The sequence below is a fragment of the Triplophysa dalaica genome, chromosome 7 (genome assembly GCF_015846415.1).
Source record: "Triplophysa dalaica isolate WHDGS20190420 chromosome 7, ASM1584641v1, whole genome shotgun sequence".
Lineage (NCBI taxonomy): Eukaryota > Metazoa > Chordata > Actinopteri > Cypriniformes > Nemacheilidae > Triplophysa > Triplophysa dalaica.
In genome coordinates, this window is record NC_079548.1 from 24,333,970 (window position 1) to 24,359,910 (window position 25,941).

General features: G+C 37.8%; 1 protein-coding gene across 6 annotated transcripts in view; it reads left to right on the plus strand.

Annotated features, from left to right (window-relative positions):
* LOC130426944 (axin-2) overlaps positions 1-25,941 on the plus strand; it is a 194,732-nt gene that overhangs the window by 8,139 nt on the left and 160,652 nt on the right. For all 6 annotated transcript variants that reach the window (XM_056753959.1, XM_056753960.1, XM_056753961.1 and 3 more), the window contains exons 6-12: positions 1,430-1,507; positions 4,328-4,375; positions 4,500-4,568; positions 12,259-12,345; positions 15,160-15,259; positions 16,383-16,501; positions 17,052-17,195. In XM_056753959.1, the coding sequence (XP_056609937.1) occupies positions 1,430-1,507; positions 4,328-4,375; positions 4,500-4,568; positions 12,259-12,345; positions 15,160-15,259; positions 16,383-16,501; positions 17,052-17,195 (645 nt within the window). The remainder of the gene's footprint in view (positions 1-1,429; positions 1,508-4,327; positions 4,376-4,499; positions 4,569-12,258; positions 12,346-15,159; positions 15,260-16,382; positions 16,502-17,051; positions 17,196-25,941) is intronic.

Here is a 25,941-nt window from a genome sequence, read left to right on the forward strand (position 1 = left end):
CATTCAATCCAGTTTCTCCCCAGGCCATGACCACCTTTACATGTTTTCCGTTTGGTTCAAATTCAGTCTTGTGTGAGTTCTGGTCATGTCCTAGTTTTTATCAGGTGTGGTTCATCCACATGGAGACACTTTTAGCTGCATACGTAAAGAGTATGTATCGTTTTGGAGCCTGAAACTGCTGTTTTTTTAAACCGGGTCCCAGAGTGGATAAATCTGAAAACGCCACGCTTGCGGTTTCGTGTGTACAGCCAATCAGTATATTTTCTAAAACGATGATGTCATAACCCTAGCGCACAAAGTTTATGCGTGTGCTCTAAAGGTCTTCTTCATTTTTTGTGTATCTCTGTGACAGAATTACAGCGCCACATACTGATTTGGCATGTATGCTACACCCTGTTGTGTCGGTTTCAGTGGTTTCGTCTGTAAGCAGATATTTGTTGAGACGACGGCATGAAAAGGAAAAAAGATTGGATTGGGAAAGCTCTGGCTTTATGTGGATGTGGATCAGACACCTTCCTGTAATGTAATATGTTGGCTCTGTGGCATGCCTACAGTATTTTAAACAAAATCTTCTGCCAAAGTTTCTAATAAGCTTCAACAGCATCCATGTATCTCATTAAAATTGGGCTTTATTAGTAATTTCCTTTGCTTTCCTGAGGAAACTAAGCTGAATCTGAATAGCAAAGCCCTGGAAAGATTCAGTTGATTTAAAGTTCTTTAATGCTGGAGGCCTTCTCAGAAATGAGCAGTGCCTGACAACAAAGACGGGTCGATTCGTCATATGACCTCTGCAGGAATGCGACGATGTAAAGCAGATATGATGTGGAACAGCCAAACATCTGGTGTGCCATGAGGGGAGCATGTCCAGTACCTCTCACTCTCTCCCACTCTTTCTTTCACATTCTGTCCATTATTTAGAAATTCACATAATCGTACATTTAGTTGAAGTAACTAGACATTTGAATGTTTTGTGATTGCAAGTTTTCTATATACACTGCATGTCTGAATATCGGAACATGGAAGTGGTTTCACATAAACGTTAAGTTTGATAAATAGCAGAAGGTGAAACAGAACATCTACTTGATCTTCTGTCTGAATCATGTTTGAGTACAGTAGTGATTTTGACAATCATTTATATTTAAAAAAAATGTAATACATAAAATGATATGGAATTGTTGTGGATTTTAACATTCTGTGTGTTATGGCAATAATGTATGTGATGATTATGACATTTTTATGTACAATATACATGCTGTCGATTGTCATCATGGGTTCAGTGTCTGTTAAATGGATTTTCCTGCTCTTGTCCAGTGGATTTTACAATCTGTTTAGTACAAACCCAGAGATGGATCAGTCAGTATTCCCAGAGTGGCTCTGTGTCTCTGGACACCATCTCCTCTTTGTTCCTCACTGTCTGTTTGTCCTCCAGGCGGAGACTCTCAGCGGGCTGCCCATCTCCTCTGATGAGAGTGACTTTGAGACCCGCTTCAACAGCTGGAATCTCGGGGTATGGCTTTTCATGTTTTGCCCATGTGCTATTTAATGTCACAAACCTGACAGTTCTTCAAAAAGCATTTTATATGAGAAGAGCCAAGAAAGAATGAAACTTGCAATAAACCTTACTAACTTATTGTTTTACACAGTTTCATCCCTGTAACATCTTTATTTTTGAGCCACCTCTATAAAACTTTTCCACAAAGTTCAGTGCTACTGTACTTCCATCTCGTGAGTGATGTTGCACAATTTATTCTTTTTTCCCAGCAGAGTTTGAGATTTTTGTTGTTGATATAGTGAACTCTAGCTTTAAAAAAAAAACTGGATTGCATTGTTTGTAGTTGATGACTACACCATATGGGTGGAAACATTTGCTGCAGCCATTGCTCAACATGTTGGCATGCACACTTCTCGAGATCAAAGCATTTGAGGCTTTACAGAACTGTGTTGGCCTCCAGATTTTCTCAATAGCCACGTTTGATTCCCCGCCGATTGCGAAACCGTCCGACTGCTTGTTCCATCACAAACTTTACTGAGAAAAACAAGAATCTGAACTCTACTCATATCAGAGTGGGGTGTTGAGATAAGCGGGCTTATGGGCCTGCTCTGCTGGTTCTGCATCAGGTGTGCATGTGAAACTGCTGCGATAAAAAGCCTGCCATGCTCAAGCCTCAAAGCCACATCAAATGCCAAGCCTCTTAACCATACACTTACAGTATAAATATGTGATTGACAACCACTTATTACCATAGTTATTAAATTTGTCATTTTACATGCCAAATGTGGGAATTTTAGCCAGTATTTGATTGAAAGTTTGTAAGAATTTTTGCAGTAAAATGAAACAAAAAACACTAGACCAATTTTATATATTTTTTCAGCTGAGTACTAACAATATCTTAAATGTTTCGAACTGCTTTTAAATCCTGAGAAAATCACCATTCTAAACAGTGGACCGGGGTAGTTTAGTCGCCTGTCAATGGCGTCATATCTCTGCGTTAGCCTTTGTTAACGCCTTTACTGACATAGAAACCGCGTGAAACTGTCAAGCATTATTGCAAATGATGTGGGTACGTTCAAAATAACTTTTACTATGATTAATATGAACATTTAAAACTGCGCAGTGTTATCACACCATCGAATTGAACAATTACTGTTACATCTACAACTTACAATTTATGTTAAAACCTCACATTACTCGGGTCTAATTCATTATAATGAAATAAATTGATTTCATCAAACGCAACATTTATAAAACTTTATAACCTCTTCCGCTAACATGATTTCTCGTTCCCCTCTGATTGATGTCTCAGTGGTACCTTCAACAGTGGAGTCGAAGATAACATATCCCATCATTCCACGCTTCTACACTGCGTCATCATGCTACGCGATTGTTGTTGTTTTGATTGTGCGCCATCTAGTGGCGATATCTAAAACTGTACCTTTAAGAGCACAACAATGCATTCTATAAACACCTTTCACACCAAATGTGAAGATTCACATTGATAACATTGTCCTCTTGTGGAAACAAAAAATTAGATACAAGCATTTGGGTCATGTGTTAGAATCGTGCATGCCAGATAGAGCTGTGAACATTGTTTACAGTTAAAGTCCCTGTGAGTCTGAAGTTGTGATCGTTTTTACTTCCGTATTTTGAAATTTCCGAGCGAAAGGGAATTTTGAATGAGAAAAAAAATAGTGAGTTTCGTCTATCTCTGTGATTTGATTGGATGTATAAAAACAACTGTTGCATTTTGAAATGGAACTGGCAGCAGACTGACAGTTGAAGGGGAGGAGTTAACAGATGCTCCGCCCAAGCCGTCTAACATACATCAATCTAAAATGGATTACAGGACAAAAGAGCATTTTCAGATTTTAACTAAAGATTACGAGGCCACACGATTTTTTTTAAAGAGAATGACCCACATTGATAAACTATTTACAATAAATGGTGCACTATTTCATGAAAAAAGAGGCATTGTCCTTTCTATTTTCTCTGGGCAAAAAAAATATACTTTTTCTCCATCAATTGGATCAGCCTCTAAGATTTGCACAAATAATGTTCCAATTATGTCCCATGTGACCCAACATTGATTTGTAATGTATTATGGGAGGCATGTCATATACCATCCTGCCATGGTCAATAATAAACCGCTGATTCACAGCATCAACGTTAAAAATGTGATTAAAAAAGCATTAATCATTTGTTTTAGTTAATAATCTACGTATATGTATGTGAATTAACATGCATGAATCATGACTAACTATGGTAGGATAAAAGATTTGAAATTCTTAAGTTCTAATGCAGGTGATTAAATCATTACTGTCCTTCCATTTGAATGCAAAAGGTACATTTTTTGTTGAAATAAAAATAAAAACATTGAATTGAAATGAAATTGAGTTGAATTTCATTGTGAATCCTCACACGTTTGCGAAAAATGTGATTTGAAACAAATCGAAAATCTGTTAATTGTTAATCCAATAAAACTCTTCCCATGATATAGCTTGAGAAATATCTTCTACATTTCATTGTTTGTTTGCATCTGTCCTATACACACTCCCTTTGCTTGCTTGTGTTGCCAATAGACAAATTCACAGGAGGGAAAAAGCATTTTTATGCAGAAAGGGAAATGGCCTTAGTGCACACAATGCCTCGAGTGGGATGAGGTATGATCTCTGTAAACACAGCAAGTTTAAGGAAGAGACTGTGTGTTTAAGTGGCTCTCTTTGAAGCCGTTCTACATTGTTTATGACAAAGGAAAGGAGGTCAGAGTGGGACGGGAGGTGTTTGGGACTTACCAAGAGAGAGTCATGGTGTATTGTTATGTTTTTGCAGATTGAAAACCCCCGGTACCTGCGTGAGAACCCTGTTTCTCTATCTCCGGTAAGTGCTAAATGTCTCCAGTGGCACAGCCAAAAAGATCCGTTCCTTAATCACATTTTTATTTCTAAAAAATAATAATCAAATATTCATTAATAAAATCATTTGTTTCTTTTTTTGTTTATAGATTTACAACAAGTCAAGCAGAAGCAGCACACTTTGTGATGAGGTTGACCCAGTGAAAGTTGATAAAGAGGTGGGCACTCTTATCTTCTCCCATAATGCTTGTGATGTGCTGTAAATGCTGATAGCTTTTGCCTTGTGTCCAGCTCAGTACCTTGACAAGAAAACTTCACTCAAAACATGATTTACACATGATTTTCTTTCTTCTGTCAAACACAGACCAGGAGGCATTTTGAAGAATATCTGTACCGCTGTTTTCTATAAATTACTGTATAAGTTTTTTGCCTAATATTTTTGACAATTTGTGTGGCCTTCTGTGCCTTAAAGGGCACAGTAGGCCCAGTCAACATTTATTCACTATAATCTAGGTTCTAGATGTCTAAAGTGATTAAATTTTTAAAAACTGGACACCATTCACTGTTGTTGAATGGACAAGCGCTAGCAGGACCCGTCTACTTTTGTGTTCTACCAATGACAGACAACTTAAGTGATAGTTCACGCAGAACTGAATATTCTGTCATAATTTAATCACACGCATGTCATTTCAAACCTGCAAAAAACTTTCTTTCTTCCGCAGATCACAAAAGAAGATATTTTGAAGAATGTTTGTGAATGGCCCCCTTCACTTGCATTGGTTTTGTATCCATACAATAGAAGTCGATGGGTGCCAACAATGTTCATTCACCAACTTTCTTCAATATAACTTCTTTTGTTTTCTGCAGAGGAAAGAAAGTCATAAAGGTTGAAAATGACATGCGTGTGAGTAAATGATGACAGAATATTCATTTCTGCGTGAACTAGTAGAACACAAAAAGTAGACGGGTCCTGCTAGTGCTTGTCCATTCAACAACAGTGAATGGTGTCCAGTTTCAAAAAATTGGATGCGACTTATTGTACTGACAATATATGATGCAGTAGGCTTTGGTGACGAGCAAACGAAATTGTCCTTTATTTGGACAAAATCTGGTTCTCGACCTCGGCTTAAAGGAAGTCAAGCATAAGCAGCTTGAATCAAATATAAAAACTGTGTTGTTGTGTGTCATGAAGAAAAAAAGGATGTGCCACCATTTAAAAATGTCTCAAATTTAGGCTGAATGAAATAAAGGCCATCAGTTTTTGAGTGAACAAACCATTAAACTATGTGTGGCTCTCTTATATGCCATTGTCTGCAACTTCTTGAGGTTTGGTTTGTTTTTTCCACATTTTAAGTAAATGCATCATGATGGCTGGTTGCTTTTAATAAACTTGAGAAAAGGAGGTTAGATGTCAGCTTCACACACCCCTTTCTGAGTTTCAGTTGTATAGGGACTCCGTGTTCTCGCTAGAGGCTTTAAACCCTGGTTGTGATGACAGCTTCCTCTCTGTATGTGGGCATAAGCTGAAAATCCCATAGAACAGCTCCTCTTTGATGTCATTTCTCTGGTATTGTTGAATATAGCGAGCGTGACCTGCTGGCGTGAACACGCTTCCTCTGGGAAGAGCTGTGCTCATTTAGGTCAACTTCAGTCCCACAACATCATCAGCCCTCATCTTCACCAGAAAAACAACCATTTCATAAACAGCTCGTGTCTTGTTCTGAGTTTGAAAGAGAAAGCCGGCACACTAACTCCTATACTTTTGAACCACTGCGATGCAGAGATAAGCAGAAATATTGGTTTTCCGTAAGAGTAAATCGTGCTGTCGTTGCGATGTAGAGTATGGGAATGAATAACAGGGGCCGACATTGGCAGGCCCAGGTAACATGGTGAGAAGGGAGTCAAGCGTTCCTCAGGATCCGATGGTCTTTCATGAAGAGAAATGGTGCGTGAGCAGCTGCCCTTTACTGTGAAACAGAGGCCTGAGGAAAATAATGCTCATATGCTTTTTCTGTTGTTGTTAAAAGAGTGTTGTGAAACACTGAGATAGTGTTTCCTGCCAAACTAATGATACTTTTGTTTTTAATGAACTATCTTTTTAAGTAGCATCGATGAACAAGGGAATTGGGAACTTGTCGCAGTGGCTGTGGTATTGCGGTGAACTCATGGTATGGTGATGCTCATGATTATATAGGGGTCAACGCCCACAACATACCGTGCATGTTTGTATCTGCTCTTTGTCCCGCCTCTCTGAAAGGTGGAGATTTTTTTCAGACACTTTCATTTTTGCAATTTTAAGTGTCTAATACATTCATGAACAACTTATAACACACTAAAGACACAGAAAAACACGTGTTTGCGCCATAATACCCCTTTAAGACTTGACACCCATATTTCTCTTCGTATATTAACATAGAAACATTGTCATTCCTAAATAAATTTAAAGTTGCCTTCTGTCTGGCTGCTTTTGTTTGCCAGCTTTAGTCACTGTGTGACACCCGGCTTTAAAAAGTATGTCTGCTCCCTTATGGGAAATTTCCGCCATACACCCCAGTATTATAAATACTGTTTCAGTGCAAAATTAACTTGCTGTTTCAAACTACCATTTGGAATAAAATTACAGTATTCACAAAAAAGTGTTTTACTGTATTTAACGCCGTTAACGCAGTGAGACTATTATCGCGCGTTAAAAAAAATGTCGCCGTTAATCTATTCTCAAAGTTGGGTTGTGAGCTGGGTCTATACTACGCAAGCTATGATGACTTTCACCTTGATATTTTAGCGCGGATGTATACCAGCTTAACTGCACTGTACGGGGCGAGAACGAGATTTTTCAACTCGCGTGATTCGCGTCATTCGCGGAAGCAGAAGCAGCCTCATCATCTCATAACCAGGGCTTCATTCTCGCCGCCTCATCATCTCATAACCAGGGCTTCATTCGCGCGATTCGCGCAGCAAATAGGTCTATTGGCTCTTTTCATTAACATATAAATCACTCGCGCTTGAGGCGCCATTCGCGTTTGGTCTGAACACAACATAACGTTACTGTGAAATTACCGCATCAAACGTGACGTGCTAACATGGATGCAGCTATGAAGCCGCCGGGTTTGCTTCAGGGAATATTAATTTTTAAGAAGCTTCCCAATAGGAACATCGACAAGACTAACGTTGTTTGCACCTTGTGCAATGCGGAATTGGTTTAAAAAAAAACACTTTCTCTCAACAGGTAGTGGTCTAACTTTAGTTGAAACCAGTAACTTTGTATTGAGATCTAATGTATTATGGCTCCTGTATGACATATCGCTTGTTGCTCCCTCACTCTTTGTAAATCGCTTTGGATAAAAGCGTCTGCTAAATGACTAAATGTAAATGTACTGTAGGAGCTCTTCCAGTCTCAAGTACCACCTAAACGGAAATCATCCCTTAGCTAATGCGGAAGTAAACGCAAGTTCATCTTATTGAACATAATTTAATTTTCATCACCAATTATCATAGTAGAACAGCTTTCTCAAGCAGTTTGTGATGCATTTTGGAAACAGGAGATGAGCCCCTGGTCTAATGCGCCACCTGGCTTGAGAAACCCGTTCTCAAAGACTTACTTTTAGTCATTATTTGGGTAGCACACATATTCTGAATGCCTTCGGCAGAATTCAAATGAGCCATTTTAATCTAGATTAAAAAAATTAATCTATGCCCACCACTAATTTTGGTATATACAGTACTTGTTTTAGGTGTGCAGTAAGTATGCAACAAGTGATGATAAAGTAGTATTGCCACTGTATTATTTCAGTTCAACTTGCAAACAGTCTGCGTAAAACATCTTATTGTCTTTTAATGTTACAGTATGTTTAGCAGTAATAATGAATAGCAATGTTACTAACACTGAAAATGTTTGTCTTTCATTAAAATTAAATCTCTATGACTTACCCTTTCTATTGATTTCACCTATAATTCTCAAATTATGTGCAATCCAACATCAGAAAAATAAATTCCAGCATTGTGTAATTGTATATGTTATTTGTTTAATTAAAGTTTTACGTTTAAGATCATAAGTCTTTATTTGGGTGGTCACCCTACACAAAGGGGGGCTTATAAAGAAAAAGTGTAAAAAACACTGCTTTAATGATAACATCAACTAGCATCTGCAAGTACATGACATTATTGTAGTGAAATCAGTTTTAAGAGCCGTTTCATTTGCCTTGAAAAACGTTTTAAAAAATTTTACACAGTAAACGATTTTGTTTTCTAGCAGTTCTAATGTGAATGATGCTGTATTTGTTTGAAACAGAAATTTTGCCTAAAAAAGCTTTTTGGTGTTTATTCAAACATGGAACAGTTACCAAGGTATTTGCCCTGAAAATAGCTGGAATCACAGTCCGAACCCCGCTGTGTGGCGCTAACACGTAGCACACAGTTTGTGAAAATATTCCCTGGAGAAATGTGTGAAACCAATGCTGGGAGAAAAAAAGAGGCAGCAGCTGCTCTCATCTCTCCTCCACCCACCCTTCCATCTCTTCCTCTGCTCTTCAAAAAGGGCCGTGTCTCTGAGAGTTTAATGCGAGTAAAAGCACCAATGTCATCCGCTTCACTGATTCCAGGGAATCTGAAAACCCGGAGGTGTGCGCACGCCCGCCGCACCTTTGCAGACAAGAGTTTCAGAGCGCCACTGATGTAGTTTGACAAACTTTTCTAAAAGCTCCAATTGAAGGTTCAAAAAAGAGACAAGAAAAGAAAAAAGTCCCGCCCACGCTTGTATCTTCGCTGCCGGGATCTGTTTGACTGCGTGGCTTCAATCAGTGCAATCTTCTCCTTTGACAGCTCTCCTGTGGTCTCTGAGATTGCACAAGAAGAATGGTACGCACGGCAAGAGGCGGCGGCCTGTTTCTCAGCGTTGAGTGGAAGTAGGGCAGGTGACTGTAGCAAACTGTGTCTGTCTCGCTCTTGTAAGATCTCATCCAGCCTCCTGATCCTCTTGTCATGAGATGAACCTCCGCGTCTGGGCATGGATTGAACTCTGACTGTGTTTATTTACAGAAGCTTGTTTTGTGCTGTCTGACTGCGTTGTGAAATATGTACTAGGTTTTTGTTTCTGAGGTGCGTAGTAAGGAGCAAAACTATGCAAGTATGCAACGTAATATTATGAGTGTAAACCGCTTCCACAGACTGTTGTCTTTTCACGTCTACTGTCATAGTGGACTTAAAGTGAGAAGATACTGTTATCATTGTGTTACACGGTATACGTAACATTTCAAAAGAAAATAGTTAAAAATAACCTTGATAAACAGTCATTTAACATATGACACATGGTCTTGTGTTTTTAATGCTGTGTTCATAGAGCAAACTATATATCTTCAAAGCATTTTGGAATTACTGGATGCAAAAAATCACACATAGGCAAAGTCCTCCTGAGCTGTCTTCAGTTTTTCATGTGGAAATAAATAGTTTATTGAGCACACAGCAGAGAGATATTTGGCGTATTGTTTGCTCAAATTTTTTGGCTGTGATAATCAAATCTGACCTTTTAATTTCTCTCAGAGAGTGTGTAAAGACAGACAACTTTGGAGACAAATATCGCTTTTCTCAACTTAGCAGCTATAGGCTGTGTTCGAATGTCAAAGAGCTTGGGGGTCCCCTTACCAGCCCTCAAAATAAATAAATCAATAAAAAAAACTAGTAGTAGCTGACAGTACAAACATCAATCACGTGATAGTTTGGATCACAGTTATTTGACCACATTAATTCAATTCAATTCAAGTTTATTTATATAGCGCTTTCACAATGTGTATTGTTTCGAAGCAGCTTTACAGGGGCAAACAGGAAAAACAGAAAAGTTAAAACACAGCACAGTGCATGGTATTTATACAACGAGTAAGTTCATTCTAATAAATAACATCTAATTTCTAAATAAATAAATAAATGAATGAATGCAGTCTCCCGGTGAGCAGGCCAACACTGCCCTGCTGTGGCGAGGAACCCAAACTCCAATGATTGATTAATGGAGAAAAAAACCTTGGGAGAAACCAGGCTCAACCGGGAGGGCCAGATCCCCTCTGACGTGTCATAGCTGCACTCAGACTGCTGACGTGTGGTTTAGGTTTAGCATTTAATACCAAATATTGTAACTTCAGCATTAATAAGACAAATAGTCCGTCTTTGCTCTTGGTTGGGGATGTAGTGGTCTGAGCTGGGATGGTCCGATGGTCATATTTCTCTTGGCAGCTGGTGGAATTGCCTTAGATGGAGCTGGGATGGTCAGTCAGTCTGCAGCTGTATCTGGTGTAATCTCAAATTGGGGATGGGCATCTGTCGGTCGCCTGGACATGGTGGAACTTCTTCCTACCTCGGGATGGGCATCCCGAGGCAGAGGCGGAAAGAGAATAAAGAGAATAATTAGCGTAGCTGCTGTTCATTAACTATGCATTAAGTGAAAGCTTGGCTGAAAAGATGTGTCTTTAACTCATCCATACGAACCAATGAATATGAAAAATTATGTAATTTCTTTGGGCGAGGGTAGCCTCGTCAAAGTCAGCTCTTGTTTGTAAGAGACCGCAAATTAATCTGAAAGTGAAAGTTTTCTGTGGTTTTATATATGAGACATCTCTGTCTGTGTGTCTTGTCTTCATTGAACATCTGATTTTTCCGATAAATAGTCATTTTAATTAGTGAAATTTGGACAAATAATGGACAATAGTGTTTTCTTAGCATGATAATTTGACAGAAGCATAAGATGACAAATGGAACACCCTGCATACCGCCAGCAGATTTGGCCTGTGGCACAGTGATTGGCCTAGACACAACTTTCTCTTTTACTATGGCCATGTAGTGCCCTGCAGCCGATCTGATAATCCAGCAGATTTTGTCCCACTCTGGTGGCAGCAGTTGAAAACCCTGAAGCTAAGTCAGCCTGAGGGAAGGGAGGATCGCTCAGAAATCCTACTTGTGCCAGATCAAACCATGTTTCCCAAAATACACGAGTACAAAGACACCGCCTCAGGAATGACCAGCGGCCATAATGACAAAAGTTTCTGCTGCTCTTCATGTGTGTGTAAGCGGAAACGTATATGTAAATGTTATTTGACAGCTTTAAAACACCTGGGATACATGTTCTGACATGCTACTAAAATCTTCTGGTCCAACAAATATAGAGGCACTTTTGCAGCCTGAACTATAGAAGGGGAGCTTCATTTAACAAGTTAAGTGAGGAATTGAGAATCTTCTTAAATGCTACTGCTTAGATAACGCCTACATCCCATGTGGAAAGGATAGCTTACACAGACTTGAATTGTGAGTCTGAATAATGGTGAATTTTTACTTCTGCGTTTGACCCATGCCGTAGCCTATACACAGCCTGACGCGCTCCTCCAAAATTGTAACATCAATACGCGCATCAATACAACGCGGACCGCAAGCGCTGTGATTTCGCTGTGTGTTTCAAACTGTGGTCTGCTTGAACCCCCTCCCTTCAGGTCAAAACTCTGTGATAGCTTCGGATTTACTCATACGCGTTTCCGAACGAATTATAAAAAATAAATGTTCTTCTGAATGTAACAACTCAAGTAGCAAAGGGGCTGTTTAATATCACTGCTAAATGCTTCCGACAACGCCGTACACAACAAACCGATGTTCTTCGGCTCTTGTCTTGGTTGCACAAGCAACGTGCCTGTGGACACTGATGCCTAGTGGGCATTGCCTGTCGACGCGGACAACAACGCACAAGTATTAACAAAAACTGGCACGTTGCCGCAGGCGAAGAGGCTATAGGTCCGACACAGAAGTAAAAACCCAACTCAATGCTGTAGAATGCACCTGTTATGATATATGTATATTTATGACAATTATGTTTATTGTAGGTTGCACACTGCAAAAAGGCTCTTATTCTCTGTATTTTATGATGTTCTTTATTTATAGATTGAGCTGAAAGCTAAAGTTCTGGAGGCCAAACACCAGGAGGAGATGCTGAGGATGCAGCAGAAACATGTTGCAGAGATTCAGAAGGTGCCAGTACTCTTATTTATCTAAACAAAATTTACAAAGATCATTTAATGAGCAAACCACAATCGAATTACATTCATTTTGTCTGTGTTCTTTTAGGGTTAAAAACAACTTATGTGTGGGTTACATAATAATAATAACACAATAATTATGTGTAATATTATTTACACATCATCTGTTTGAATGGATTAAGATTGGTTAAGATGGAGGGAATTCATGTTACCCCCGTCAAATGAATCAATTAATATAGAAATCAACAGCATTCCATCAGAGTAAAATCAGCATGTATCTCATCAGTACCATAGCAGTCTGTGTTTTATTCTGTCCTTGAAGTTTCTTGGCCTGCGCATTTATAAAGCCTACAGCAGTTACCTTTTCTAGCAGACGGTTGTTTGTTTCCACACCTTTATAAACAGAGACATCTTGACTGATTGTCTTTCATGGTCATCCCGTCATCCCAACACTTTTTTACGACCCTGCAGTGTGGGGCTGAATAAAGCTCTTTAAGGAATTGATGGGAAAATTGCGTGTCCCTAAATGTTCCCTGAACTTCCCTTTAGCCCCTCTCTTTTCCTTTCAGGCCTAAAGCTTTCATCTTTCAGAGGGCGACCGGCTCGCGGGATGATGAGTTTAGCAAGAGAGTGCACTTCTGATGGACAAAAAGCAGGATAAATAATCCACTGATGGGCTCGCTGGCTTTTCAGAGGGAGAACATAATAACTTTCAGCATTTTTGGTTTTTATGAAGTTGAAATCTGCGTTTGAAGGACATACCAGCTCTTGAAACGGCCATCTCACCACCGAACACCCCTGCATAGAGACCCTCAACCTCAGACAATACGTGCCATAATAAAGTCCTTTGAAGACTGCATTTGTTTATTTGGTCCAATGAAGATTTGGATTAACATCCATTATTTTCGGGTTCTTCTATTGCCTCTTAATTGCTTTGATTATGTTGTAACACTGTCGTTATCTTGATCATATTCAAGTTTCTTGATATGGCAGTCATCTTGCATGGACATAAAGTGTAGTAAACTTCTGCCTTTGAGAAGCTGCGTCAAATGGGGTTCAATCTGAGGATCTCAATATTTGCTCAGGTGCATCTTTCTTTGAAGGCCTTAGAAACACCCCACACACATGTGGTGCGGAGTTATCTGTCGGAAGACTCACATGAATCCTGGGGAGTTTAGGTCAATGCAAGCCGTTTGTCATGTCCCTTGGCTGTTGATCTCTGTAGGGTCCTTTGAGAGTTGCAGACCCCTGGTCGCAACGCCGCTGTACACCCTAACTGGGACAATGGCGTAGAGCCTTTGAACTCCCACTTGGACACAGATGGCTTGTAGAAGGTCAGGCCATCAAAGGACTTACAGCAGGCTGAACAAACAGCTCTCTGCTGAGTAACGGCCGCATCAGATAAAACTCATTTCTGAAATGGCCACCCGCCTCCTGCATCTTATCACCCACAGCTCAAGGCACAACAGCGGGTTGCTGCTTGGGACCAGGTCCAGCAGATCATTATTTGGAACTTTCTAGATATGCCTTGCGTTTGGCTACATCCCACCTTGAATGATTCCTAAATTCTTTAGACTCATCAAAAGCCTTAGTCGTGACACACAATGGCCGATTGTTAAGAGCTTGCAGAACCGGTCTGTTGGTCTCTGCGAGATGAGGTCCTCAGGGCTATGGCTTAAGTCCTTTCAGAAACTGGCAGGTCTTATTCATACTTCTGGTATGTTAACACTCAACATGCACTGTAATTCAGGAACGAGATCTCATATTTACATTCTCTTTATTCACTTTTTTAGATGTACGCATTTATAGGCAAATATCTTTTTCCAATTTTCAAAAAGATTTCCACATTGATGCTTTTAGTGTTTCCTTCTGTACAGCATTACACCTGTAGCTTGAATAGGCAAAGCTCACTGAATGTGAATGTGAACATGCTGTTTACTCATGTATTAGTTTTTCAAGAATGGAAAAAGCAGAATTTGGTGAAAGAAGTTCTTGGCACAGAACTTGAAGAGAACAATTCTTTAACGCAGAACAATTCAAGAGTAGATGCTTGAATACATGGGTTTGTCTCCTGAAATGCTATGAATATTGTTGGATTTTCATCCTCTGCGTTAAGCTTACACTACTGTTACAGATAATATACTTACTCCTAAAAGCTTACACTGAATAAAGGCCAAAAAGGGAGATCTTGTCCCCCCCCATTTCTCAAAACGTCAGCTTCAAAGCAACGATTTCCAGTATTCAGTGACGCAGGAGAGAGTGAGTTCCTTCATGGTCATGCTTGTGAATAAGAACATTATCTTCTGTAATCTGTAGCCAGCATAAACTTGTCATACAGACAGACCACAAACCTCTATTTAAACTCGGTTACCACTGAAATGTATTTACAACTCTGGATTAGCTGGAAGGTCTGGAATATAAATGTTCTGTCATCCGTTGTCTCGAATGTCATGAATACCTCTGTTTTTATAGTGCCGTTTACAAAGAAAAACATAACTACTGTTGCTTATACTTAAAGTTAATGAATCAATTTTACACTTTAGTCAGAAATGTTGCCTCAAATTATGTGGCACGATTAGAAAATGACTTTGATACTGGCAAACAATAAAATGCATATAAACGATACATGACGACATACATCTTTGTTAAAACCAGATTATCGTAGATGCTTAATAGACTTTTTGACATAGGCAAATAAAGCAGACACCTGTAACACTTTAGCAATCAGCTAGCAGCACATTGGCAACTCTTTTTCCGGTTGTTAAAAAATTATCAAAACAGATTTTCTTTATTATTGTTTATTTAGATTTTGGACCGAAAGAACGGTGAGATTGATGAGCTGAAGAGCATGTATGGAGGGAAGCAGAAGGAGGTGGAGGAGACCGTTCGGAGGTTGGAGAACAGAGGTGAGAGGAGGACATGGAGGAGGTGGTGTTTACACACTCATTCTGAGCGATCTGGCAGGTTGACGGTGTTGCCCGATGTGCCCCAGCTGTGCACAACTCCCACAGCCCCATAACATCTCTTAGAAAGTATGCATAGAGGCCCCAACAAAATAGCAACAATTCTGTAATTTCATTCTCAAAATATTGTATAAGGTTTTTGTTCAGCCTCAACATATGCCTAGTTTACAGTATGAATGTATTGTTTATTAGAATTAATTCCCAAAAGATGCATTGCCGTTGGGCAGTGTGCTTTAAATTTAGCATCACTGTAACTTTGTATTATACTGTATATAACACATTACACAGCTTTTGATCAAAGTAAGGTTGCGACATTGGAGAAAATACTCAGCAATGGTATTGAATAATGAATTTACACATGGTTTGTCTTAAAACATACCCCACATAGGCAAAAATAACGTCAAAAACTCGATTTTCACCACAGGGGGACTTTAAAGGGACAGTTCACCCAAAAATTTAAATTCTGTCATCACTTACTCACCTTCGAGTTGTTCCAATCTGTATAAATGTCCTTGTTCTGATGAACACAGAGAAAGATATTAGAAAGAATGCTTATAACCAGACAGATCTTGCCCCCCATAGTGACTCCCATAGTAAGAAAAAATACTTTATAATTTTTTTTGTTCTGTTGAACACTGTTGACATTTTGAAAAATGTAGGACAGCAAATAGTTCTGGGGCACTTTTGACTACCATTTTATTTTTTCCTACTATTGGAGTAAATGGGGGGCATAGTCTAGTTACAAGCATTCTTCCAAATAATTTCCTCTGTGTTCATCAGAACGAAGACAAATATACAGATTTGGAACAACTCGAAGGTGAGTAAATGATGACACAATTTTCATCTTTTGGTGAAGTATCCCTTTAACAAAACACATTGCCCTGTCACCTCACTTCCTCTTAGTCTACATGATACATACATGAAACCTTCAATTTGTTCCCCATTGTTGTATGTCGGTCCCGTAGTGTGTTTTGTGTGGTCAAAAGAAGAATCATTCTGCATGGGGTGGCCTGGGGTGCGAGATGCCCCGTGGCCAGGCCTCAGTATTTGTCTCTTCCTCCTGTAGTTCAAAGCCTGCTGCGAGAGTCCCAGGTCATCCGGCAGACCAAAGAGAAACAGATCAGCGAGCTGAAAAAAATGTCTGATCAAAGTGCTGAATCTCAGAAAAACGAATGGGAGAAGAAGGTAAGGAAGGGTTGAAAGGGCTCAGGTTTCCGCAGGCCCGTCTCACAAGCAGCCAGAGCTTTGAACGCTCAAAGAGTTTATAGAGCCCAGCCAATCCCGCAAAAAGAATCCCGAAAATCCATCTTCTCTGAGTTTGCAGTAGATATGAGATGTTTATTGCTATGATAGGAAAGCAAAGCTCTTCCCTGCCTTTGAACAGGCTTTCGGTGGGAGGGCTTTTTTCCTTTAGGCCTTATAAAACATTCTCTTTGTTCTGTATCTCTAAACATAAAACGATGTAGGCCTCATGTTCAGGCTTTAACAATAAAGATGGCCTGGGGTATTGTATTGAACATTGTTGTGAAATTTGCTGGTTTAATGTCACCATGAATCAAGTATTCTAACCAGCTAGTCAAGATGAGGGCTTGTCAAAATGACTTGAGTCTAGTTACAATGTTTTTTGTAAATGGGCCATTCTACAGAATTATCTCCAAGTCTGAGTAGTAGAATATCAAAGGTAGTTGTAAAAGCAGTGGCAGACTGTTGTCTGATTGATTTTTTTGAATGGCAGTTGCATGTAGCTGTAGCAGAGATGGAGCAGGAGAAGTTTGAGCTGCAGAAGAAACACACAGAAAACATCCAGGAGCTGCTGGAGGACACCAACCAACGGTTAGCCAAGATGGAGGAGGAGTACACTGCTCAGAGTCATGCCACCGTTAGTCTATTTACACTACATAAATAAACAAAGTATGGCATTGGAATGTAACAATAGTACATAATAATAATCATGTGGAAGTATAGACGGTTTTATATTAACAACAAAAACAAACGTTACTGCCCATACAAACTTTTGTGACCCTAACTGAACTTCCGGTACACATTCACAAGCAATAGTGTGCCTGTAGATTATTTCTGATAACAATAAAAAAAAAACAGAAGAAGCTTTACTTTGCTTAATTTGTCTCTCCAATATTTTGAATTTAGACTCCGATACCAAGCTCAACCGCTAGACGTTAATGTCCCATATGTTTTGAACAAAATGTTTATTCACTAAAATTATTATATAGAAAAATAATAATACAAATTAATATAACATAAATAAAATAAAATATAAATACTTATACTATTAGACACTAGCTAAACACAAACTGGAAGTTAACCAGGGGTCAGGCCCACACGCATCCGATGAAACGGTCTATAATATATATATATCTTATCAGTAAATACATTGATTCACAACTTGCGTTGATCCATTTTTCAAGAGACCATTTACATTGTGGTCAAACGACGTGTTTGAATATCTTTTAGTATATACTGTTTTCTTCATTAACTAAGACAATTTTTTTATGTTGAGTCATCTGAGGCCGGTTGCATTTTAGATTAGATTTACAAATTGTGGCTGGAATACATACAAGAAATAAAATCTGAACAGATTCTTTTTTAACTATATATCATACACTTGCATTTTTTGAAAAAGTTTCATTTAGAAACAGACTAATTTATCAAATCTGCAGACTGGCACAGACTGCAAATCTAGGCATAATCTGAGCAAATATCTTCTAGTGTTTTTTAGCCTTTAGTCGTCTTGTGTTTACTTAAGTCAGTTGCATAAAATCTAAGATGGGTCTAATGTAAGACGAAAAATGTGGCCCCCTGACTAACTTTTGGTTACGATCCATGTTGTCATGTCAACCAATAAACTGTCAACTGCTCTAGATTAAAAAAGGGCCTGATTTTGTTTTGTATTATACAGTAGCAAATATTTTAATACTGTAAATTGACAATAAGAAGAGGAAGAGCATTCAAAGACCAATAAAATTCACTGAGGGTGTGTTGCACTAACAAGGATTAGGTTTAGATCTAGATTAAATCAAGATTTATTTAATAATTCTGTTGCACCAAACTGTAAACCTTATTTAAAAATAATCAGGTTTATATTGACGACATCATTTGATCCAGGTTTAAATTTAAATTAAAGGTTTAAAGGTTTAAATCTAGATTAACATTAATTGTGTTGCTCCAATAATTTAAACTCTGATTTATCTCTCAATTAGGGATTAACTTTAAACCTGCTACTGAGGAGGTTAAAATGATAAAAAACACATATCTGTTATAAAATGGTCAGAAAGAGATAATCGTCATGTCATGCTTCAGTGATGTGTTTATTCTAGAAATGTAGAAATATGGAAATAAATAAAACACCTCAGCACTGTTGAGGGCAGTTTGATAAACTGGGTGGTTGTCTGTGAAGCATCAAATTCAGGATGCCCTGCTTTAATATCTATTACATAGGCACAACGTCTGTGATTAAACATCAAAGACGGACATCCTGAGAAGAGTAGCTAGTTATTTTAGTGGCCTATCTAAATTGTGGTCCGGTCCCGAGCATGCGCACCTCAGCCGTCAGTGCTGCTGCATACAGCCCCAGAACACGACCGAGGGCGACCCCCGGAAACGCTACTGGGGCCATTCGCAGCGGTTTACCCACTCGTGATTCCTGTACTGGAAACTCTTCTGTACTCTTCTCTCTCATGTCTGCTCCAGTCGCGAGCTGCAGGATAATGATGCGGCTCAACAGTCATATTTGCATGCGGTCATGGCCCTTCAAGGCTTGTGAAATGTGTTTAAGGATAAAAAAAAAATATCCTGAGAGAGGTTTTAAATAGCAAAATAACGCTTCTTTTCACATCCACGAGATGTTTATTTCCTTTTTGACATGACAATGCAACACTGTTGCTGTTTAGTTACACCGGCAAAATCCATCATGTTTTAAATACAGGTTAAAGGTTTAATCCACGATTTGTTAATCTCCGTTAAAAATTAAGTGGTGCAACGCAATTTGAATTAAAATAAAACTAGGATCAATAAACCCTAGATTAGCTCTAAACTCTGTTTACTGTAATCCTTGTTGGTGCAGTCCCACCCTGTAAATCTTATGACAATGCTGAAGATTTATTTTGTGGACATCTTTGATGGTTTGTGAAATGTTAATGTTCTCAGTTACTGTAGTCCAAGCTTTGTTTATTTTTGTTTGCACTGTAATCACAACATTTATTAATTTAAATTGATTTGGCAGCATTGCAATTCCTCTAATTCCTGCAAATATTTTCAGCAAAGAAAAGATGGGTTTAGTGCCTACAGTCGGCCATTTTGGTTTACGTTGTTCAGTCTCTTACATTTTTACAATTTAGACTGTCTTACTAAAGACTACCATGAGCTTTTTTTATACAACCGTCTATCTTCACTGACTTATTAGTCAGACTAATTCTTAGACAGTCTTAAAACCGTGCTTATGTTTATGCAACCAGCCCATGGTTAGTTACTGCCTAAAGATAAACTGTCGCTACAGTTAACCAACATACACATGACAGGCTCGCATGCTGTTTGTGTATGTTTCTGGTCTTGTGTGGCTGGCCTAACCCAGCTAACAAAAAAGGTCCCCAGAACGTCACCGTGTAGGGTTCTTTAAACGTTGAGTGGACGTTCACGGGACAAACAAAAGACAATCGGGGACCTTTACGGAACATTCGCTAAAAGGCCATTTTGTCTTTTTTGTTTTTACTGATGGAAAGTGTAAAATGAAACTATAAGAATCAAATACACGTACAAGGAATTGTCAAGTCCAAACTACTTTTATTTCATAAAACATTTGGCAAGGTGATTTCTTTCTCTTTGTTATGATTTCATTTTTGTCTCTAATTTGGGCGTCCTCCATTTCATGAATCCACTTCATGGTACTCCTGCTACCTGAAACAAATGTAACTAAATTCAGCAGTGAGTTTAAACCTTGTAGCCTATTATTCTGCTTCACTTCTCTTTTGTCATTAAGATAATTTTCTAAACTAAAACTAAATATCTTAATTCAACCAAGGCCACACATATAGTCGTGGTTTAAGATTAGGTGTTTCTGTGAAACATTATTTAAGAGTAATGCAAATTATGTTTACCACTGAAGTGTTTTTGTGATTTTGGGGAATGAAATTAAATGGAATCTGTGTCAACCCCCACTCCTATGTGACTGATCAACTATTTGCAAAGCCAAAGATGCAGTGATCCTAGCAGGAACAAAAAAACTTTTAAATTTATTTAGCTACTGCGATCAGAAGTATCATTATTGGGCCAATATGTGAGAGGATTGTATATCACAGATGCACAGTGCTTGATTTTTTTTAAGAACTATACATTTGTCTTTATATGTCTATAACTGATGATTCTAATTTCCTGTTTGTTGTAACAATTCATTTAATGTTAAATCTAATAGTAAGTCAAAACATATAAGGTGTACTACTCACACCCTGTCTAAACCGGACTGTGTATGATGCGGCACGATGCATAGGCGTGACAAAAGACAATAGAACCCAATATAAGTTTTAATTTTGTCCACATCGTGTCTGGTGTAAACGGGGTGTTAAACTACAAAACCAAAGGTGCTCTATGGTGTGGCTCTAGAAGAGAGTGTTTAGAGTATAGTTGCTGTTGACACACAGGCAAATGGGAGAAAAAGAAGTAACATCACAGCCCTACAACTGACTGATCATTAAAATACCTTTATGTACCTACTAATCCAAAGATGCAGCGATCCTGGGTGTTTATAAAATCAACCAATAGGAATAAAAAGAAGAAACACCACTTAAAGTAATATGAGAGTGGTTTGAAATAACCTTTTGTTGAGACATATCATTGACAACGGACAAAAGGGTTGTATTTGTTTACATTACAGTATTTATTGCATTATCCAGCCTTCACACTACTTCTATGACTTCTATGAATAATCTGTTAACATAGTTATCAGCAATTGTATTGGTATTGACTAATATTAAAATAGATTAATAAATGCTGCAAACTATTTCTCATTGTTAGTAACTAATTATTTACAACCGTAATTTTTATGCAAATACAGAGAAGGTATCTGACAGTCAAACATTTACTTATAAAGGCAAAGATAGAGCAGTCACGGGTGGTTTCTAAAAGAACCTTTGGAGTTTATTTAGCTCCTGCTACCAGACAAGGAAAATTATAAAAATAAGAATTATTATCATACATTTTATATCACAGATCTTATTTTTTAAGTACAATAAATATTATATCTTCAAGACATTACTTATGATTCTAATTTGCTGTTTGTTATAGCTTTAGTTATTTTAATGTTAAATGGTTTTGATAGTCAATCAAAACATACAAAAAATATACTTACAGTACAAAACCAAAGGTGCTCTATGCCGTGGCTAGAAGAGAGTGATTAAAGTGTAGTTAGTGGCTGACACACAGGCAAATCGGAGAAAAAGACGTAACATCACAGCCTGTGACTGACTGTTCATTAAAATAACTTTATAGACCTATCAATCAAAAGATGCAGCGATCCTGTGTGGTTATACAGCTGCTGCTACAAATGGAAGAAAAAGAAGAAACAGAAGAAACATCACTTACAGTAATTATAACTTTTAAGGAGTAGTTCACCTCAAAATGAAAATTCTGTCATCATTTACTCACCTTCTTATAGTTTTAAATCGCATGATTTTCTTTGTTTTGCAAAACACAAAGATATTTTTAAGAATGTTGCTATACCAAAAACGTAGCTCATTCACTTGCATTGTATGACACAAAAAACAAAAACGATGGGTCCAACTGTTTTGCGTTACCAACATTTAAAAAAACAGTATCTTTTGTGTTCTGCAGAACAAAGAAAGTCATACAGGTTTGAAATGTCAAGAGGGGGAGTAAATGATGACATTACAAATTTTCGGGAGTGAAATACTTAAGTAATCCTACTTTTTGTTGATTTCAGCATTTAACAATACATATTTAAATCAAATCTGTTAACATAGTTAATAGACAGTGAACTAGCAATTGCATATTATTAACTAAAATTATAGATTAATAAATGCTGAAATACAATATTGCTTATTGTTAGTTTTAGATAGCTAATGCATTTACAACTTACTTTACCTTTATGCGGATACTGAGAAGGTGTCTCAAAAGATATACTTAGAAAACCCAAAGATAAAGCGATCCTGGGTCACTCTTTAAATAACTTTATTTATTTAGCTATTGCAAGCTAAAAAACAAATGGGATTAAAAATCACTAAAGAAATCACTGAATGTATATGAGATAAATCATTGACTAATCAGTAAGTTACAAACATTAAAACAAATTTACATATGGTGGATATTTTGTTTATTTGTATTTCAAGAGGGTCAGCCCTCACTGAGGCAAGACATTTCGATCCCTGTGGAGATATCAGTGCATAAACAGCAGTGGAAATCACAACGTTGAATATTGTTGTTGTTATGATGTATAAAAAGTCCGTTTGGACACTCTAATTATTTTATCTACTTGTACATATAGGTTAGAGTATTGATTAGAGTTACCCTCCCCACAGCTGCGTGTGTAAATGAGAAGAGGCGGGCGCCTCAAAACCGTGAGACACAGCGCTATTTCCATATAAGGAATCATTACTCCATTTACAGAAATGACGTCACACACATTTAACCGCATTGAACATTAGCCTTACAGTGTTTATAGAACGAGCAAGATCATTCTAATAAATAATATCTAATTAATAAATAAATACAGTCTCTCTGTGAGCAAGCCAACACTGCCCTGCTGTGGCGAGGAACCCAAACTCCAATGATTGATTAATGGAGAAAAAACAACCTCGGGAGAAACCAGGCTCAGCCGGGAGGACCAGATCCCCTCTGACGTGTCATAGCTGCACTCAGTGACCCCGACCAAAAGCCACAGAGCAAATATCCATGAGGTATAACATTACAGTTCCCTCAGATTTCCCTCAAACCGTGGTCCTGTTAAAAATGGCCTATATCTTTTCACTATCATTGAAATTTGTAATGGGGTAACTTATATAAAAATTATGTAAATAATTTGTTTTACTTGAAGCCAGCTGAAGCAATCCACTCACAACCAGTCAGTCTGTGTGCGAGCTGGACACAAACGTCAGTGCCAGGGTCTCACGCTGGTTTTGCTTATGATTAAAATAAGCTTTTTAGGTCCAAGCTAAATTTGTTTTATTTTTGAATCATTTAAATATATTTATTTCTTCACACCAGCATTGTATTTTACCAGAATAAAACATTAATAAAATAGTGTGTTTTAATTTAATTATTTGTAAATTGTCTTTTGCTGAATTATTTTTATTTGTATAATTATTATTAGTTATGAAAAATAAGTATAATAAAATAATAATTATAACAATGTTATTATTTTACAGGTCATTAGCCTAAAACATCTAAGAGACGTTTTGTTAATTCCTCTATTTAGTTGTGAATAAAAATAAAGTGATGCTGAGGCATTTAATACATTTAAAAGCAATGCAACTTTAGACTTTTAAGTAGTTATATGAATGTCAATTATCATCGTTAATTTAAGGAGTAACTACATTTTTTACTGTTAAAAGCAATATTAGTTTATAGCTATTTTTTCTTTTGTATGAGCCGCAAGATGTAATCTCTGATGATAAAAATGAACATGCACCGGAAACGCTACTGGGGCCATTCGCAGCGGTTTACCCACTCGTGATTCCTGTACTGGAAACTCTTCTGTACTCTTCTCTCTCATGTCTGCTCCAGTCGCGAGCTGCAGGATAATGATGCGGCTCAACAGTCATATTTGCATGCGGTCATGGCCCTTCAAGGCTTGTGAAATGTGTTTAAGGATAAAAAAAAAATATCCTGAGAGAGGTTTTAAATAGCAAAATAACGCTTCTTTTCACATCCACGAGATGTTTATTTCCTTTTTGACATGACAATGCAACACTGTTGCTGTTTAGTTACACCGGCAAAATCCATCATGTTTTAAATACAGGTTAAAGGTTTAATCCACGATTTGTTAATCTCCGTTAAAAATTAAGTGGTGCAACGCAATTTGAATTAAAATAAAACTAGGATCAATAAACCCTAGATTAGCTCTAAACTCTGTTTACTGTAATCCTTGTTGGTGCAGTCCCACCCTGTAAATCTTATGACAATGCTGAAGATTTATTTTGTGGACATCTTTGATGGTTTGTGAAATGTTAATGTTCTCAGTTACTGTAGTCCAAGCTTTGTTTATTTTTGTTTGCACTGTAATCACAACATTTATTAATTTAAATTGATTTGGCAGCATTGCAATTCCTCTAATTCCTGCAAATATTTTCAGCAAAGAAAAGATGGGTTTAGTGCCTACTGTCGGCCATTTTGGTTTACGTTGTTCAGTCTCTTACATTTTTACAATTTAGACTGTCTTACTAAAGACTACCATGAGCTTTTTTTATACAACCGTCTATCTTCACTGACTTATTAGTCAGACTAATTCTTAGACAGTCTTAAAACCGTGCTTATGTTTATGCAACCAGCCCATGGTTAGTTACTGCCTAAAGATAAACTGTCGCTACAGTTAACCAACATACACATGACAGGCTCGCATGCTGTTTGTGTATGTTTCTGGTCTTGTGTGGCTGGCCTAACCCAGCTAACAAAAAAGGTCCCCAGAACGTCACCGTGTAGGGTTCTTTAAACGTTGAGTGGACGTTCACGGGACAAACAAAAGACAATCGGGGACCTTTACGGAACATTCGCTAAAAGGCCATTTTGTCTTTTTTGTTTTTACTGATGGAAAGTGTAAAATGAAACTATAAGAATCAAATACACGTACAAGGAATTGTCAAGTCCAAACTACTTTTATTTCATAAAACATTTGGCAAGGTGATTTCTTTCTCTTTGTTATGATTTCATTTTTGTCTCTAATTTGGGCGTCCTCCATTTCATGAATCCACTTCATGGTACTCCTGCTACCTGAAACAAATGTAACTAAATTCAGCAGTGAGTTTAAACCTTGTAGCCTATTATTCTGCTTCACTTCTCTTTTGTCATTAAGATAATTTTCTAAACTAAAACTAAATATCTTAATTCAACCAAGGCCACACATATAGTCGTGGTTTAAGATTAGGTGTTTCTGTGAAACATTATTTAAGAGTAATGCAAATTATGTTTACCACTGAAGTGTTTTTGTGATTTTGGGGAATGAAATTAAATGGAATCTGTGTCAACCCCCACTCCTATGTGACTGATCAACTATTTGCAAAGCCAAAGATGCAGTGATCCTAGCAGGAACAAAAAAACTTTTAAATTTATTTAGCTACTGCGATCAGAAGTATCATTATTGGGCCAATATGTGAGAGGATTGTATATCACAGATGCACAGTGCTTGATTTTTTTTAAGAACTATACATTTGTCTTTATATGTCTATAACTGATGATTCTAATTTCCTGTTTGTTGTAACAATTCATTTAATGTTAAATCTAATAGTAAGTCAAAACATATAAGGTGTACTACTCACACCCTGTCTAAACCGGACTGTGTATGATGCGGCACGATGCATAGGCGTGACAAAAGACAATAGAACCCAATATAAGTTTTAATTTTGTCCACATCGTGTCTGGTGTAAACGGGGTGTTAAACTACAAAA